The following is a 19,967-nucleotide window of genomic DNA, read 5'->3' on the forward strand; positions in this document are numbered from 1 at the left end:
GAGCTGCCAGTAAAAGAGATGGGAAACTTCAATTGGAGCTGCAAGATAGTTCAGTTGGCAAGGCTTGCATAGAACAAGAAATCAGAAAAAGTAGGCTTGGCTAGAGAGGATAGTATGAACTAAGAAATAGCATGAAAATTGACAAGTAAGATGGTAAGATTGGGAAGCAGAATTATAGTTTTATATTCCTGATGTGGATATGGCTCTAAGTCCAAACTCCTTTTTGGAGCTTCTTACCTTTCTTTGTGCACTGCCTCTCCTCCCAATTCCCACACCTTCCCACATACATATACTCAGAGATTAGAAGAGGCAGCATTAAAATGGCAAAAGAGCACAGAAGAAAATTATAAGGAAGAGTGAGGAGACCTGGTTGTGGCATTAGCTGTCTGACTTTAACAAGTTGTTTAAAATGCATCTATTTGACAGACCTGAAGCAGTTACTGTCTGGTGCTTAGATTCCAGTGCAGATGCAAAAAAAAGGGTCCTCACTCATGCTTTCTGTCTGTCTGATTGTGGTAGCCAAGATTTAAATGGGTAACACACACACAAAGAGTTTTTACCACTCAGAGTACCTTGTAAACAATTGAAGAATTGGCTTTCCTCCAAAAGAAGACTCTAAAATCCAAGGGCTTTTATTAATGTTGCTTAAGACCCAGCAGATTAAATTTGGATTAATTAGGAATTTAATCAGCTAAAAGACAGCTTTTGTTTTGATTTTTCTGCTATAAGTCTTTGGGAATCTTATAAATTGGGCTTTAGAATATTAATGGTCTCTCTTTTTCCAACTGCGTAGCCTATATAATAAAAGCCTAATATGCTAAGTGTCCAGTTGGCTGGTCATCTGTTCAACCAATCAAAGCGTAATATGCTAAGATTGCTCAACCACTCACTATGACGTGCACTGACCACCAGGGGGCAGACGCTCAGACTGGTAGGTTAGCTTGCTGCTGGGGTCCAGCCAATTGGGACTGGGTGAGATGGGCCGGACACACCCTGGAGCCCTCCCACAGTCCCTCCCCGGCTGGCCAACCTCCCAGGTCCCTCCCCAGCCCTGATTGTGCACCAGTGGGGTCCCTCGGCCTGGCCTGCGCCTTCTCACAATCCAGGACCGCTCAGGGGATGTTGGAGAGCCGGTTTCAGCCCGATCCTGCAGGCCACGCTGAGGGATCCCACTGGTGCACAAATTCATGCACCGGGCCTCTAGCTCCTGATAATTTCCTACAAATGCAGATAATGTCACATTATAGAAACTGAACATTCATGTTGTGTTTTTTGAGTATAGCTCTGCTATAATTAGTAATCTGATAGAAGTCTATTCTGAAGAACTGGAAATAAAGCAATTAAAACTAATATATTGATTTACTAACTTACTGTTTTGAATATGAGGAGAATGGGCAAGTGAAAAAAGTAGTAGTACCCAGAAAGAAGAGTTAGATACCTGGGTCCCATTCTTCAAATTCCTGAATTTAAATAGGGGAGAGTGGGCTCAGAAATGCTATTTAAAAAAAAACAAACAAAAAAAAACCCTAGTGATTATGATTAGAAGCCAAAATTGGTATTTACATACTTAATTCTATTCATGAACACCTCTTAAGTGCTATCATTTTATTTTAGGGGTGTCAGGAAAGCTGAAGTAGCCTTTTTAAGCTATGGCAGTGGGTTTGTAAAAGCTGCTTTTTAAAAAAAATATATGTATTTTTCTTGATTTCAGAGAGGAAGGGAGAGGGAGAGAGAGATAGAAACATCAATGATGAGAGAGAATCATTGGTTGGATGCCTCCTGCACGTCCCCTACTGAGGATCAAGCCCGCAACCAAGGCATGTGCCCTTGACCGGGATCAAACCCAGGACCCTTCAGTCCGCAGGTTGACGCTCTATCCACTGAGCCAAACCAGCTAGGGCTGTAAAAGCTTCTAATCCCAGAACAGTAGCACCATTAGATTATAGAATTACAGGGGACATTAGAGATTACCTAATATAGAGGCCAACAAAGTATAGTCCATGGACCAGTTCTGGCCTGTGTTTTGTGGGGACATAGTCATACTCATTCATTTATGTGTCATCTATGGCTCTGTCTGGCCTCTTACTGAAAAAGTTGGGTGGCTTTAGAATGGATCAGACCTATCATTTTATAGATGTAGAAATAAGATGTAAAAAAAAGATAATGCGTGAAATATTCTGAGACTACACAGATGCATAGCGGTCAGAGTGCAAATACAGTTGAGTTCTTTTTCCTGCTTTCATGCCATTATTTTTTGTTCAAGGGACTGATACATGGGTGAGGTCAGAAAATAGATTTATGGTACAGAATTTTGTGTATAAGTTTATTGTTATAGTATAAAACACAGTTATTGGGTTAGTAAATGGTCCATCAAGTATTAGATAACATGGCTATACAAAAACGTTTTGTTTTTTTTAATCCTGACCCAAGGACATGCTTAGAGAGAGAAAGAAACATCCATGTGAGAGAGAAACATCAATCAGTTGCCTTCCATACATGCCCCAACGGGGGAATCAAACCCAGGACCCAGGATGTGCCCTGACTGGAAATCGAACCAGCAACCTTTCCGTGCACACTCAACCAACACTCAGCCAACTGAATCCCTACGGCCAGGCAGAAATCTTTTTAATTTGGGTTGGGGGAAGAATTTGATTGTAGTATATTCTTTTTTCTGAGTATAAATCTTTGGTTTGATCTGCCAAGCAATTTGATAACAAGCATCTTTTTCTGTTCCTTATGCAGCCAAATGGGCGGACTGTTGAAGTGGCTGAGGAGGAAGTTGTCCGAACTCCTCGAAGTGTAACAGCAAAGCAGCCATTAGAGACAGATAAGAAAAATGAAAAGGTAAGTTTGGGAGCATATAAAATTAGATGCAAGGCTCTAAACAGAGTGACATGTAAAAAAAATTATGCTTTTCTTTTTCACAAAATTATATATATTACCCACTCCCCCTTCAAGGAAAACCAAAGATCTAAATTTATCAAAGCGGATGGATAGGTGGTGAAGGTTCCAGATATGTAATATACCTCTTATTTGAAAACAAAATTGTATTACCTTTGTTAATAGTGCATTTATTTTACAGTTGCCAGTGTTAGAACTGACCATTTTATTTACTTAATTTAGTTTGTGAATAGGCAAAATATACAAGAAACTGTTAACAGTGTTTCCTTCTATTGTGGAAGAAAGATGTTCCATTTAATTCCTTTTGGTACTCCCCCTCTCCATTTTTTATTAACCCTGTACATGCATAACTCCTTCTCAGAAAAAACAATTACAGATAGGTAACTGATTTCTAAGAACCAGGGTGCAGCTCCAGCTCTGTAGCATAGTGAAATGAAATAGTTGCTACAGTTTCTTAATGCTTGCATTTTCAAAATAACTGAAGAACTGATGAAATCAATTCTCCCCCTGTAACCTAGTGAAATTGGCCCAGGGCTAAGATAGCTGCAGGTAGGATGGCTTAATATGAAGGGTAGTTGTGGGAAAGAATTACATTTATGTCTAACTTTGTCTTTGGGAGAAAATAAATAGTAAATGACTGTATTAACAAATAAGCATACAATTTAGGGATTGTGACTTTATACCATGAATAGTTTCTATGCTTAATATGGAATTATCCTTCTCCCATTTAGTGTTTCCTTGTTTCTGGGCTTTCTCTCTACTAATAAGCATTTTATCTTTACCCCTGCTTCCACTCTGAATTATTTTGGAAAATTTGTAATTGGACTAATTAATGAACTACCATTTAACTCTCATTGATTAATCATATATAGATTGGATGTATCAGATGTAAAACCAGTTTGAAGTTTATATTCTGAAATTTGTGATAGGAAATAATTATAACAGTTGACATTTGTTAAGTATCTATAATATGGCAGGCATTGTGTAAGGTGAGGTATATGTATATGTGTGAATATATTTACATATATCTGGTAGGGACGAGTTATTGAGCATTTATTGGGTGTACTTTAAGACTTTATAGAATAGTTATACACATTGCTTTATGTATCCTCACAAGAGCACTGAGGCGGCAGTATTACACCTATCTTACAAATAAGAAACCTGAGGCTTAAATTACCCTAAGCTAATAAAAGTATAGTTCGTTCTAACCCAGACCCATCTGACTACAAAGTCTGTGCTTTTTACTGCTCTGTATTATTTCTGATCCACAGCCTGTTAGGTAGATAATAATTGTCCATTTTGTAAGATAAGGGCTCTGAGGCATAGAAGGATTTTGTGGTTTCACTAATTTCATAGTTTCTGAACTAGGATTTGAATCCCACTCATTCTGATATGAGAGCCCATGCACTTTTTAATCATTTGATAGTACCTCCTCTCAGTTGCTGTTGCTCTTTCAGTACAAAGCTTCTACTTTGGGTTTGTTGCCTATTTTTTTCACTTTTTGCATAATAAATGCTACAACTCATGGCTAGTGTTTCTGTTGATCATCTTGAATCTTGAATTTATGCTTTTTAACTTGGTTCAGTCCAAGTGAGACTCGTTTCAGGTAGTTTTTAATGCTATTGCACTATATTTTTGTGTGTTTAAAATAAGTGATATTTCTAGACTTCATATTTTTCTTTGTAAACAAACATTATCTTAGATCTACTTATTTATCATAATATACATTATTGTATATTTGTTTTTCTCTCAGAGCCACATCTTGGGCACTTTGAGGAGTACAATTTGCCCAGACAGTAAATAATTGCACTCTAAGCTGTGATAGTGAACACTTTGTCCTATCAGTTGAGTAAGGTTCATAGATAAAACGTTGTCTGAAAGTTACATATGACAAGAGTTATAGATCTTGGCTCTGTAAAGGTCTTTATTTGGATATGAAGGTCGATGCTTCATTGATATAGCAGAGTACACATAGGGCCATGATCCAGGCTGAATGCGTTGTGCTATTAGATGCTGAGGGGGAATAAAGAGAAATGTAAGATGTACTTACCCTCAGAGAGATTGCTGTCTAATTAAGGGAAAACAAGCACAAGAGAGAGATCAGGTAACAAGGCACCGAGTGTCAGGTATTCAGAGGAGTTAGATTATCCTATCTGAGTATCCAAAAGATTGACTAATTGGACTCTTAAGGATGGGGATGGTATTTCAGTAAGTATAAGGGGTAAGACCAATTTTGGCAGGAGAGAGAAACAAATGAACACAATCAGACATTATTCAGCTGAGTCAAAAGAACATATTCAGACATACTCCAGGGAAAGCCCTAGACAAGTTTGACTACTCAGGGTGGAGTGGGGATAGAAAAATCTTACATACAGATTTTGGGTGTATCAGGATGTAAAGCCTGGCACAACATGTATGATTAACAAATAATTCTTACATCTGTGTTTGTAAGGGTCTGAATTAAGATAAAAGTGTAAAGATTGCTAGAAGCAGAAACAGCAGAAGCAAAAATATATAAAATGTGGTCTCCATAAGGTTGTTCAGGATAATGTCGGTGGTTTCCACTAAAATACTGATATCATTCATTATATGTATTAATGAGCTCTTACGTTTTTATGATGCTGTATGGTGTACAAAATGCTTTCATCTGTCTTAACCCTGATTAACAACTTGATGAGAGGGATAATTTTTTTTTTTTTCAGCTCATTAAAAAGTTTAGTGAATTGCCCAAGATCACAAAGCTAATAAGTAATACTCCTCAATCTTCCTGAGGCAGCAGTTCTAAGTGTGGTCTGTGGACTCCTGAGAAGGGGGTCACAGAAAACAAAACTATCCTATATAATAAAAGCGTAATATGCAAATCAACCAAACAGCCGAACAGCAGAACAACCATCCGGATGACCATCGGGACCACACTATGACACCCACTGGTGCCAGGCCAGCCAACGCAGGTGCAATGCAATTGTTCAGGGGCCTGGCCATCACCCCATGATCGCCCTGCAGAGGGAGGCCCAGGCCACTGGCGGACTGCAGTGGGTGGGCGGGGCCTCCCTCTATGAGGGAAGCCTGGGTCCCGGGTGCCGGCAACTGGAGGGAAGCTGGGGTCCCGGGTGCCAGCAGGAAGCCGGTGTTGGCAGCCGGGGGAAAGAAGGCCTACTCTTGCACGAATTTCGTGCATTGGGCCTCTAGTTTTTATAATAATTTAGACATTATTTGCCTTTTTTATTTTGATATTTGCACTAATGGTGCAAAAGCAATAGTGGATGAAACTGCTGACTCCTTAGCACAGATCAAGGCAGTGACATCAAACTACTAATAGTGGTTTGCTTTACTGCAATCCACTTACAGTAAAAAGAAATAAATGCCAGTTTCACTTAAGAGTGTCCTTGATGACGCATTGAAAATAATTATTAGTTTTATAAATCTTGACCTTTGAATACTTGATTTAATTATTCTATATGATGAAATGGGAAGTATGTACAAAGTATGCTGGGTACTGAAAAAAACATTTGTACAATTAAGTTGCAAGCAGGATTAGCAGCTTCATTATGTTACTTCACTTTTACTTGAAAGGACAACTGATAAGCCATGGCTATTTAGACTTGGATATTTGCAGACATTTTCTCAAAAATAATCAAGACAATCCTGTCACTTCAAACAACTGATAGTATTTGTTACAAATGATAAAATGATTTGTTGCCAAGTGAAAATTAGAAATTTGGAAAATTTATATCCACCACCATGAACTTGACAACATACCAGTACTTAAAGAATTTCTGATGAGATCAGTTATGATATTAACAAATGTGATTTTTCAAAAAATATTGTGCCCTAACCGGTTTGGCTCAGTGTGGATAGAGCATCGGCCTGTGAACTGAAGGGTCCCAGGTTCAACTCCGGTTAAGGGCATGTACCTTGTTTGTGGGCACATCCCCAGTAGGGGATGTGCAGGAGGCAGCTGATCGATGTTTCTAACTCTCTATCCCTCTCCCTTCCTCTCTGTAAAAAAAAATCAATAAAATACTAAAAAGAAAAAAAATATTGTGCGTAATGGAATGTTTTAACATTTTGGGAGATGTATATATACTCAATGAACCAATATTTTCCAAATGACCAATGCTTGCATATTACAAACTCAGGCAAGTTGAAAAGATTCATTCAAAGTGCAAGATAGACCAATGGATATTAATGTAATAGAGTATGGAAAGTTTGTTGATGCAGTCTCAGATTCCACATTGCAACAATTTTTAAGAAACTACCAACTGACAGGTTTTGGTGTAATACTTTGTTCTTTTTCAACCTAAAATCCTTCATGACTTCCTATTGCTTTTACTCCACAATCTGACCATAACCTAAAGGCCCTGCCTGTGGTTCAAATTTCTTTGTTTATTTCTTGCCCTCTCTAAACTCCAGACACATTGGTTATTTTTCTTTTTTGTTAAACACCTTTATTTTTAGATGTTTTATGGTAATAAAATTTACTTTTTAAGTGCACAATTTTAGTGTATTTGCAGTTGTGCAGCTATCACCACAATCTCTAATTTTTGAACATTTTCCTCTTCCCAGAAAGAAATCTTGTCTCCATTTGCTTTTTGCTCCCCATTTTCCCTTTTCTCCTTAGCCCCAGCTCTTGGTAACCACTAATCTTTGTAATGTCAAATAATATCACAATTATTTGAAAAAACTATTCAAATACTCCTCCCTTTTCCAATTACATATTTATGTGTATGTAGCCAGTTTTTGTGTTTGTTTGTTTTTAATTTTTCAGGTACAGTACATTCAATAATATTTTGTACTAGAGGCCCGGTGCATGAAATTTGTGCACCAGTAGGGTCCCTAGGCCTGGCCGGCGATCAGGGCCAATCGGGGCCTTTCTTCCCCACCTGCTGGCCAGGGCCTTCCTTTGTTCTGCGCCACCCCCTGGTGGTCAGTGCACATCATAGTGAGCAATCGAACTCCTAATCTCCCAGTCGAACTCCTGAGGGGACACTTTGCATATTAGCCTTTTATATATACAGATTAGTTTCAGGTAGACAAACATATACTTAGCAAAGTGTTCCCTCAATATTTCCAATACCACCTGGCATCATACATCGTTATTACATTGTTATAGACTACATTTCCTATGTTGTACTTTACATCTCCATGACTGTTTTGTAACTACCAATTTGTACTTCTTATTCCCTTCACTTTTTTCACCCAGTCCCTCAACTCCTTCCTTCTGGAAACGATCGGTCTGTTCTCTATATCTATGAGTCTGTTTGAATTTTGTTTATTAATTTTGTTCTTTAGATTCCACATATAAGTGAAATCATATGGTATTTGTCTTTCTCTAACTGACTTATTTCACTTAACATAATACCCTCTACGTCAGTGATGGCGAACCTTTTGAGCTCGGCATGTCAGCATTTTGAAAAACCCTAACTTAACTCTGGTGCCATGTCACATATAGAAATTTTTTGATATTTGCAACCATAGTAAAACAAAGATTTATATTTTTGATATTTATTTTATATATTTAAATGCCATTTAACAAAGAAAAATCAACCAAAAAAATGAGTTCGCGTGTCACCTCTGACACGCGTGTCATAGGTTCGCCATCATTGGTCTAGTCTTAGGAATATTCATTCATGTTAAGCTAAAGGTAAAGGATGAGCTTAATTATGGAAGTCATTTTTGTGTGTTTTCTTTGATGACCAGCTTTAAATTTTGTGATATTTTAAGTTCTATGAATTTGAGAACAAATTACTCTTGGTCTTAGAACTACTTTAGCATGTGCTTTTAGGACCCTGGTCTCCAAAGTGGAGTATACAGGAAGATCCATTGGGATGAAGGAAAAAATATATATATAAGACTTTCTAGGTGTACTTAGTTTTATATTGAAAAAGCAAAGTAAGCTTTACTCATCTTATATGTGACTAGTCATCGAAACCCTCATTTCGGATGTTAGATGGGGCAGTAAGACACTATATGGGAGGGATTCCGAGAAGAATGGGGAGTTACAGTTGAAAAAGTACTCATTGGTTCTTTGCTTATAGCATATTCTGACAGATTGCAACATATGTGTGCTCAATTCCATGGGTTAATTGATTATATTACCCAGTTTAAACTAAACTTTTAGTAAACAGTCTACCCAGAAGCTACAGATTGCAGATGATAATAATGAAAGTAAGCAACTAGAAAAAGAGTAGGCATTAGTATTTCTACAAGAACCCTGTCAGCCTCATCATCATGAGGTTAAGGTGATTTAAACAGGGGGTGGGGGACCTTTTTTCTTCCAGGGCCATTTGGATATAACAACATTCGAGGGCCATACAAAATTATCAACTTAAAAATTAGCCTGCTATATTTGATCAAACATTTAATTAATTCACCCCTAATGCTTTGGCAGGACCAGACCAAATGATTTCAAGGGTCTTATACAGCCTACGGGCTGGATGTTGCCCAGCCCTGATTTAAACAGATCTAATTAGACATTGGTTACCCAAAATTGAAATCATCAAGGAAGATTTTTGAAATAGGAATATAATTCTACTTTGCTTAAGATGAAGGCAACAACTTCATAGAATATACCAGAATTTATGTTAGGGTAATTTACTAGGGGAAGATTGGGCCAAAGTGAACAGATGGCTCAGCAGTTTTGCACAAATTATTCTTCACTACCAAACCCTGTACAGTACTTTTTTTATAGTATAATTTGTGTTCTCATGATTGAAAAGACAAAGGGGCCATGCCTCCTGGTAGCCTTGTGATAGATGGTTGCTTAAACTCAATACTGTTACCAGTTTGATATTTATCTCAGTTGTCATGCGATTCTGGCTGTTGCTCACAAAAATATTATGGCTACATTTTAAGGAACACAGATAATCATCAACTAGACGGCTTTGGTATGCTGCTTGTTAAGAACAATGACGTTAGTCAGAGGTCACAGCATGAAACTTAAAAAGGAAATGAAATCCAGGACACAGATATGGAGTTGGTTTTGTTCACATCTACATCTATACACTCATTCTCTCTCAGAAGTTCTTTCTTTCTTTCTTTCTTTCTTTATTTATTTATTTTATGCATACATACACATATATATTTAGCATGAAACACTGACAGATTATAGTGTAAATTTTTTGTAATACCTATATTGTGTGTATGAGATGGAGAAAAGACAAAATGTGAGATTATAAAAGAAGCCAGTAGGAAAAGATTTACTTCATAAACAGATTTTTCTAATCACTTCTAATGTTTTAAGTGACATCTATTTCAAATAATGTTGGAGGTTTTTGGTTAAGGGTAGTTTGCTTCATGCTGTATCTGTGCCCCTGCCTATGTCTGATGGTCTACAGACTTCCTCAGGAATAGGTTTTTTTTCTTCTTCATCTTTGTATATCAGTATCTATCATGAGTCATTCAAATGAAGCAAACTAAAGATTATATTGAAAATATAATGGCCCTAGTTGGTTTGGCTCAGTGGATAGAACGTCGGCCTGCAGACCAAAGGGTCCTGGGTTCGATTCCGATCAAGGGCACATACTTTGATTTCAGGCTCCCCCCTGACCCCCCTAGTCAGAGCACCTGCAGGAAGCAACCAATTGGTGTGTTTCTCTCACGTTGATATTTCTCTCTGTCTTTCCCTCTCTCTTCCACTCTCTCTAAAAGAAAAAAAAAAAATCAATGGAAAAATATCCTCAGGTGAGGATTAAAAAAAAGAAAAAATAAATTTAAAAAAAATTTTTCTTGCCTTCAAGAAGTTCACATTATCATTAGGAAAACTATGAACACCTGCACAGTATTGGGGAAGTCACAAGAAGTTTGTGACAAATGGCAAAAATCATGGCAGTTTTAAATATTTAAAGATTCAAGATTATATAATGAGGGGCAAGAAAAAGGGGAAGTGACATGGTTAAAGCAAATGCGGTGGAACTTAAGCTGGGTTAAGGAAAAATAATGAGACAGATCATTTCGTGCACTGAACATCAGTAGGGGAATAGATGGTTCAGGGGGCCAAGAAAATTACCCTACACCTGGCTGCAGCACTTTATTTTAACAGAAAATCCACAGTCAATGCAGCTTGGGCAAAGACAGGCATGTTTCCAGGTGACAGTCTTGTTGGAACCAAATGGTTATATCTATCCTATACTAATAAAAGACAAAGATGCAAATTGACCGTACTTTCACTATGCCTTAAGCCACACCCACCAGCCAATCAGAGCGACTATATGTAAATTAACCCAACCAAGATGGCGGCCGGCAGCCACGGAGCTGGAGCTAGCAGGAAGCTCTGAGCTCCACTGAAAGCAACAAAGTTTCAATTATAGAAGGTAAACAAACTCCAGATACCTGCTTTCAGCCGGCTGTGGCCACAGAGCTGGAGCAAGCAGGAGTAGGTTGCCCCTGGCAATGGAGGAAGCCAAGCTTTCCGCAGGCCTCCGCTAAAGGCAACAAAGTTTCAATTATAGAAGGTAAACAAACTCCAGATACCTGCTTTCAGCCGGCTGTGGCCACAGAGCTGGAGCAAGCAGGAGTAGGTTGCCCCTGGCAATGGAGGAAGCCAAGCTTTCCGCAGGCCTCCGCTAAAGGCAACAAAGTTTCAATTATAGAAGGTAAACAAACTCCAGATACCTGCTTTCAGCCGGCTGTGGCCACAGAGCTGGAGCAAGCAGGAGTAGGTTGCCCCTGGCAATGGAGGAAGCCAAGCTTTCCGCAGGCCTCCGCTAAAGGCAACAAAGTTTCAATTATAGAAGGTAAATAAATCCCAGAATAAAAGAAAAAAAGGAGAGGCTGGGAGCTTACGTCGCCAGGGTGCTTGGCCAGCCTGAAAACAGCCCTCAGCCCCTCACCCAGACTGGCCAGGCACCTCAGTGGGGACCCCCCCCACCCTAAAGGGGGTGTGGCCAGCCTGAAAACAGCCATCAGCCCCTCACCCAGGCTGGCCAAACCTCCATGGGGTGAGGGTCCCCACTGGGGTGGACATCCTCTGAGGGGTCCCACACTGCAAGAGGGCATAGGCCGGGCTGAGGGACCCCCCGAGTGCACAAATTTTTGTGCACCGGGCCTCTAGTATATATAAAAGCCTAAGCTACCTGCCGACCAGCCAACTGGCTGGTAGCTATAACACACAATGACCACCAGGGGGCAGACGCTCAACACACAGGCATAGATACATGGAACAGACTGATGAATCTCAGAAAGAAGTGGGGAGGGAGTAAGGTGGGAAGAGATTAACCAAAGATCTTATATGCATACTAGGCCCAGTGCATGTCCCTGGGCCTGGCCTGCGGGGATCATGCCAAAACTGGCTCTCCGACATCCCTGGGGGCGTCCCGGATTGCGAGAGGATGCAGGCCAGGCCGAGGATTTGTGCACCGGGCCTCTAGTGTGTGAATAAAAGACTACAGGTTGAGATTAATTTGTGGAAGAACTTAAATGTCATATAGGATATTATTAATGACTTCTTAGCTGGTAGGGAATGTTAGCTAATTGGACTGGTATAGATATATTGGGAGTTGAGCATTGGGAGGGAAGCCCTTGAGGATAAGAATTTCTCCTAATATCTCATTTACATGTCTATTTATCCTTTTCGATTATAGCACAGTTCCCATAAGTAGAGACTTTTGTTCAGTTCTCTATACTGAGTTCCTAAAACAGTGTCTGGCACATAGTAGGTATTTAATAAATCTTGATTGCCTGAAGACCATTCAGGAGAGACTAGTTTAGTAATCCACCCGGATTCTTGGTGGAGCCTGACAACAAATTGGAGTGGAGGGCTAGGGGCTGAACTATGGTAACAAGGAAGCCAGAAGAGTGCGTGTGTTCCCGGTTTTCTTTCAAAAGTATTAGTTGTAGTAAAGCTGCTCAGAAGTAAGACATTCACTTCAGTTGGATGGCTGGAGCAAATTAGTAGTATGTATGCATGTTTATTTAAAGCTTTTTTTTTTTTTTTAAGATATATTTTATTGATTTTTTACAGAGAGGAAGGGAGAGGGATAGAGAGTTAGAAACATCAATCAGCTGCCTCCTGCACACTCCCCACTGGGGACGCGCCCGCAACCAAGGCACATGCCCTCGACCGGAATCGAACCCGGGACCCTTGAGTCCGCAGGCCGACGCTCTATCCACTGAGCCAAACCAGTTAGGGCATGTTTATTTAAAGCTTTTAATAATATGTTATTAAGTCTCTTCTGAATATTTTGTTTAGTTAACTACTTTTAAAAGTTTTTTTTTTAATATATTTTATTGATTTTTTTACAGAGATGAAGGGAGAGGGATAGAGAGTTAGAAACATTGATGAGAGAGAAACATCGATCAGCTGCCTCCTGCACACCCCCCACCGGGCATGTGCCCGCAACCAAGGTACATGCCCTTGACCGGAATCGAACCCGGGACCCTTGAGTCCGCAGGCCGACGCTCTATCCACTGAGCCAAACCGGTCAGGGCTTGTTTAGTTAACTACTTTTAAAGATAATAGTAAAATCAAACAAGACTGAAGCCTAAACAAAGATAATTTTTTGGTTTTTTTGCAGATTTTAGTGACAAATCACAGTATGTATGTCAGTGTGAATGTAATTTCTATCCTTTTTATATAGCTTCCCTCCTTTAAAAATCTTATGTATACTGCTCTGTAGTTAATAATCTGCTTTCACATCTATTTAATCCTTAAAAGAAGCTTATTATGTGAGGTTAGTAGGAATTTTTATCCCAAATAACAGTTGGGGAAAAGGGTTCAGAGTGAGTTAGCCCCAAATCACATACTTAATGCATGATTAAATTTGTATTTGGAGTTAAATGTAGAAAGAGAATAGAAGAGTATTTGTGAGAGCAGGCTCTGGAGTCAGAACTGGATTTTAGTCCTAGTTTTACCACTTAATAAACCCTATGATCTTAGCCAATGTATATGTCTTTATGGCCTCAGTTTTCTTATCAGTAAAATGGAGTACCACTTTTAGTTAGTTCCTGTAGTTTTGCATGGTCCAGTATGGTAGCCACTTGCCACATGTGGCTATTTAAGCAGTCTTGCTCGTACTCTTATTTTTTTTTTTTTAATGATTACATTTTGAAATGATAGTACTTTGGACATGTTGGGATAAATGTATTATTAAAATTAATGTTATCTATTTCTCTTCACTTTTTAACACATGTCTGTTAGAAAAGTTTAAATTACATATGTGCATTATATTTCTATTGGACAGTGCTGCTCCAGATCAGGGATTGACAAACTTCAACCCTCCAAATCAAGCCAGGTGTCTATTTTTTTAAATAATATTTTATTGTAACATAGTCATACTCATTCAGTTATACATTGTGTATGGCTACTTTCATGCTACAGTGGCAGGGTTGTGTGGTTGCTACGTGTATAACCATATGGTCTACAAAGCCTAAAATATTTACTGTTTTTATAGAAAAAGTTTGCCAACCCATTCTCTAGACCAGTGGTTCCCAACCTTTTTTTGGCCATGCCCCACCTAAGCATCTCTAAAATCCTGATGCCCCCCCATGTCATGTAATTCTTATTATTCAAAAATTGAACTCCTATTCACGGGGAGGAAGCCTAAAAGGCCATCAACTTGGTCTAAGCAAGCTTCCAAAGAACATGGCATCCATGAAAGAGGAAAATAAAAGAATGAAAGGACAGTTGAAGTACTGAGGAAGAAATCACTAAGAAATTGTTAAAAAATAATAATAATATGAAGTGATATGAAAAGATAGCAAATAAAGTTTCAAAAATATAATAGAAAACTGAAATGCATAAATATAGTCACAACTAGAGGCCTGATGCATGAAATTCGTGCAAGGGGCTTGGCCCTTGCAGCCCCGGCTGCCTCACGGTCCCCTCTCCTCCCCCCACCCCTCACCCACTGGTTGTTCCGGAAGGTCATTCCGCTGTCCAGTCTAATTAGCATATTAGCTCTTTATTATATAGGTTATATATATATACTGTATATGAGGCCTATAGAACTATAAGAAATGCAAAAAATTCACTGTTAATAACTCATTCTCAAATTGCCCCCTTTTGGGGCGTGTGCCCCACATTGGGAACCACTACTCTAGACTGTGTATTGACAGATGCTCAATGTGCTATCTTTATTTAATAGTGGATATCAGAGACCAACAGAAGATTCATGGTGGGTGCCAGTGGGAAAAAGGTAGCAGGGAGGGACTGCTAATGGGTGTCACGTTTCTTTTTTGGGATGATGAAAATATTCTGGATTAGATAATGATGGTAGTTATGCAACTTCAAATATACTAAAACCACTGAATTATATTACGGTATGTGGATGATATCGTAATTTTTAAAAAGTGGATATGAACCTGGTTTGGTAGATGTGATAAAACAGGACATTATACATGATTCATGTTAATGATAATAAGAACATACAATGAAACAAACAAATGCAAATGAACTATGGGGAATGTAAACAAAATTTAATAATTTTCATATGCTCCCATTATCAAATATATTTTTAATCACCTTTAAGAGGTCATGTCACTTGAGAATATTTGCAAGTAGTTTATTGATAGAAAAAGCAGTTAGCTGTCATTATTGCTTATTCAGTCTGTTTACTGCTTACCCATAAAAAAGACTTATGAAAATACAGTCTCTTTTTAGTTGTAAACTTAACTTTAAGATAGTGTGCAACAATACACATAAAGATAATCTCAATAAATAGTTAAATGAGTGAATACAAAGTATAAATAAAATCACTTACGACTATTAATTTTCTGGAAACAATGTAAATATAGAAATCATGGCTTTAGAAGTTTATTAGCAAGCTTTTGAAATGAGAAAATAATAGAAGGGAGTTGGCAGGCCATTCCAAAATGTCAACATCTTGTGTGTTTTTTCTTAAATGAATTATTAAGCATCTACTACAGGTTGGGGCAAAGTAGGTTTACAGTTGTGAGTACAGAAAACACAGTTTATTTCTTGTATTCTTTAATATTGTGTTATTTTCCATATGAACAACTGTAAACCTACTTTTGTCCCACCCTGTATATACAAATTCTAGATATTTGCACATAGCTTTTAAACTGACAAAATATTACCTACTTTATACAGTTGACTCAATTTATTATACATAAGGTATGCCAATAGTCTTTATGAAATCCAAACCCATTAATCAGTACATCATTTTTCTTCTGAAAACACTAGCAATAGGTTTTTATTTTAGTGCTCTAAAAACGCCAAATTATAGCACTTTATTTATTTATTATTTAAATTAGGATAGCATGATGTCTAAGGGCACAGACTTTGGAGCCAGATAGACCTGTTTCCAAATTTGACTACCATTTACTGTGTGACCCAGAACAGCCTCTTTAATATTTAACATCTCTAAGTCTTCATTTTCTCATCTCTAAAATAGGAATAATACCTTCTCCATTGAGTATTTTTAAGGAATAAATAGTGTAAAGTACTTAGCATTTAGTAACTACTCAATAAATGGTAACCTTGTATTATTGCCATTTTAGTATGTTAATTTTTTTAATCAAACATTAATTTTTTGGTTGTCAGTATCATACATTTATTATGTATTTTACTGACTCCTACCTTTCCAAAAACATGAAATATTGAGTAACATTTTATTTTACTTTCAGTCAAAGAAAAATAAGAAGAAATCAAAGTCAGATGCTAAAGCAGTGCAAAACAGTTCACGCCATGATGGGAAGGAAGTTGATGAAGGAGCCTGGGAAACTAAAATTAGTCACAGAGAAAAACGACAGCAACGTAAACGTGATAAGGTACAGACTGATTCTGGTTCGTATCAAAGGTGCATTTGTTTTGCTTAATCTTGTATCTAGCTCTTCTTTTTAATAACTATAGATCTTAATGTACAGATCTATGACATTGTTAGGAAACACTTTTTTATCTAAATTATTTAAGGATCTAACAGTGCTTTTCCTAAAAGGAACTGCCTTGAAACTTAAGGTCTAACTCAATATCTTGAGCTTAAAAAGCCATTTGTTTTGTCTTTGTTTTCTAGAAATGTAGTTTAGGTTTTCCCTCATTGTTCTTAAATATGCTATCCCTAGAAGGCTGTGCACAAATTTTTTGAGTGAGCATTTATTGTTATTGCCTAATAAACCCATTTATTAGTAGTTATGTATAACACTCTCCTATCAGTTTTATTGAGCAAAAGAAAAATATACAAGATGACTTCTGTGTCATTTTTTTCTAAGCCATAGGAGATAGATTTGATAAAAATTATGAGAATAAATAATGGCAGTTAGCTGCCTAAAACAGTATATTGAGATTAGAATAAATCTTAGGATAAATTGGTATAATCAGCACTCCTGTTAAATAGCATATTTAATATATAAATTTATCATGCTATTTTGTGTGCACTGCTCCATTCCCCTGTCTTCCCCCCACCCCCTCAAAAAAAACACAACACTACAACTTTTTGTTTTCCCCTTACTGAATAACTTTTTTTTTTCTGGGGCTATGTCAGGAGCCTGGGAAACTAAAATTAGTCACAGAGAAAAACGACAGCAACGTAAACGTGATAAGGTACAGACTGATTCTGGTTCATTGGATTCAACTATCCCTGGGATAGAAAATACCATCACAGTTACCACCGAGCAACTTACAACTGCATCATTTCCTGTTGGTTCCAAGAAGAATAAAGGTATATTAGTGGAACATAAGAGTGATACATCAAATCCAACTCCTTTAAATCTGATGTACAAAATATCATTACATCAAAATCTGATTATTTTGAACTAGTTACATCATTGTGCTGATAGACCCTTCTGAGAGCATTGTGGACCATGTCTTGGTTTATCTGATACCAGCAGTGGTTATTTGTTACATACTGCTTAATGAATGGCCTATTCAATTAAAATTGCCTTGAGTCACATGAGAAAATGATGTTATTTCTTTTTTTTCTCGTGTATATTGCTTTGCCCCAACTCTCGTACATTTCCATTTCTTATAGTGGACAATACGTTAAATGCAATTATTTGTAATCATTCTGCATGTGGTGCTTATACTCCAAGATGAAACAAGCATGTTCTGGTAGTGCAGGTTCTATCTGGATTTCTCACCACCCCAAATGTTTGAGAATGCCGTAGGTGTTTGATAAAGCTAGATTGGAACTTCAGAGGTTCTTCCCAAGTATCTCCAATGTTCAGATTATCTAATAGTGATAACTTCCTGGTAGCTCTTTACATTGCCATCATTTTTACCCTGGAGACATAAGTTGGCAGAGTTATACTGTTCAGCTTGCTTTAAGGCATTGACTTAAACTTCTTCACCTTTTTATTAATTGCCTCCCCATCCTGCACTTGTCTCTAGACCACTTTCTTGGGTTTGTTCCCTTTTTATGTTTTTGCTTGTTGAATTGGTGGAATTTATTGCTTTGGTACAGAAATGACATCTACTTACCCATTTTCACTGTTACATATTAGCCATACTTTAGTGTTTTTGTTGGTCACCCTTTTTCAATTGTCTTATGCATGCCTTCCTTGCTAGCACAATCCTGTGTCATGCTGGTTTTGTGATATATTGTGATTATTATGCTTTTCAGTGTCAGAGAAATTGTATGTTTGTTAAAACATGTATTCTCACCTCGTGCCACAGTTTCTAAGTCCTGGTCCCAAATACTGACAAAGTTCTTTAGTTGATGTGCTTGCTTCCACACTTGTTGAAATGGCAGCTGGTATTGTGGTGGCAAAATGAGGTGGCAAAGTTGAATTCAGTTACAGAGCCCAGTTCTCTAGTTCCTACTTAAAAGAATCTTGATATAAGAGCAGGCTCTATTTACTTGGGAAATTTTCCAGGTCCTTTGTTGGCATTTTCATTGACTCAGAATATGGTAACTAGAGAACTAAATTCCTTAAGGACATGTGAAATTACATTGTGAGTAAAAATGGCTCTTTTCCAGTGAAAGAATTTAGTGCTTAAAGGAACAATTTATTATAAATAGTAAGAAAATTGATTTGTATGTTACTCCTAATTTAATGTGCATAGTGGCCTGTTTAGTATTAAATAAATTTTATTTCTATTTCAACCAGGTGAATCTCATCTAAATGTTCAAGTTAGCAACTTTAAGTCTGGAAAAGGAGATCCTACACTTCAGGGTGAGAGAAATTACATGTAACTTAAATTGAAGGCCCATCAAAAAATAGAAACTTACACGCATGTCTCTTTCCTCACATGAGTGACACAGAAAGGGAAATGGGGCTTAATGGTTTTTAATTACTAAAGTAACATAATCACAGTCTAGAGATTTTAGAAAATAGATAAAAAGTAAAATCACTCCCACTTCTAATAGTCTTTGATATGTTCTAGTTGTTTACCCCTCTCCTCCATATGTGAAAACATTATTTTAATATATACAGTTTTGATTCTTGCTTGCCTCATTTAAGCCAGTGGAGAAAAGAAGGATTTTTTTTTTTTTTGGACTTGTGTTTAATATAGGTATATATAGGATAAAGGCTTTTCCACTCTTTATTAAGAAAAAAGCCTTAATACCTATAACCTTTGAAACTGCTTCCTTAACACTATCAAGTATTTCACAATAAGTATAGTCTAAAGTTATACAGTGCTTCACAAATAGAAAACATACTTTATTTACTTGTTTATGATAAAGATTGAATTAAATTGGTGATATACCTTACCTAAAAACTAAAGTGTTGTAGTACAACTTAAATTCAGAAATGAAAAGGCACCTTCTCATTTTAGGCTTGTTCTTAACACTGTCAACTTTCTTCTTTCCCATGGTTCTGAGTTCTGACTACACATTAAAATCATCTAGGAAGCTTAGAAAAACAGCAATCGTGTATATAAAAAGGAACATAGACTTGTATACGCACACACACACCTACGTGCATTTATATATACATACAGACACATAAGCACATATAATTGTATACAAGTATATATGTACATACATATTAACGTCTGGATTCCACCCCTAGAGATTCTGATTTTAATTCGTTTGGGCTGAGACTCCAGTGTCTACTTTTTTAAAAAAATATTTATTTTTATTGATTTCAGAGAGGAAGGGAGAGGGAGAAAGAGGTAGAAATAGAAGCATCAATGATGAAAGAAAGTCATTGATCAGCTGCCTCCTGTG

General features: G+C 37.5%; 1 protein-coding gene across 3 annotated transcripts in view; it reads left to right on the plus strand.

Moving 5' to 3' along the window:
- The first annotated feature begins 2,721 nt into the window (after positions 1-2,721).
- Positions 2,722-19,967, plus strand: part of MTDH (metadherin) — a 44,645-nt gene continuing 27,399 nt past the window's right edge. Inside the window, exons 1-5 of one of the 3 annotated variants that reach the window (XM_014550221.1) lie at positions 2,722-2,844; positions 14,082-14,132; positions 16,486-16,645; positions 17,415-17,516; positions 18,904-18,969. In XM_014550221.1, the coding sequence (XP_014405707.1) occupies positions 2,737-2,844; positions 14,082-14,132; positions 16,486-16,645; positions 17,415-17,516; positions 18,904-18,969 (487 nt within the window). In that variant the 5' untranslated portion in view covers positions 2,722-2,736. Of the gene's footprint in view, positions 2,845-14,081; positions 14,133-16,485; positions 16,646-17,339; positions 17,517-18,903; positions 18,970-19,967 lie in introns of all 3 variants that reach the window. The other 2 variants (XM_014550219.1, XM_014550220.1) reach the window with 2 other exon arrangements.

Source organism: Myotis brandtii, unplaced genomic scaffold, assembly GCF_000412655.1.
Source record: "Myotis brandtii unplaced genomic scaffold, ASM41265v1 scaffold59, whole genome shotgun sequence".
Classification (NCBI taxonomy): domain Eukaryota; kingdom Metazoa; phylum Chordata; class Mammalia; order Chiroptera; family Vespertilionidae; genus Myotis; species Myotis brandtii.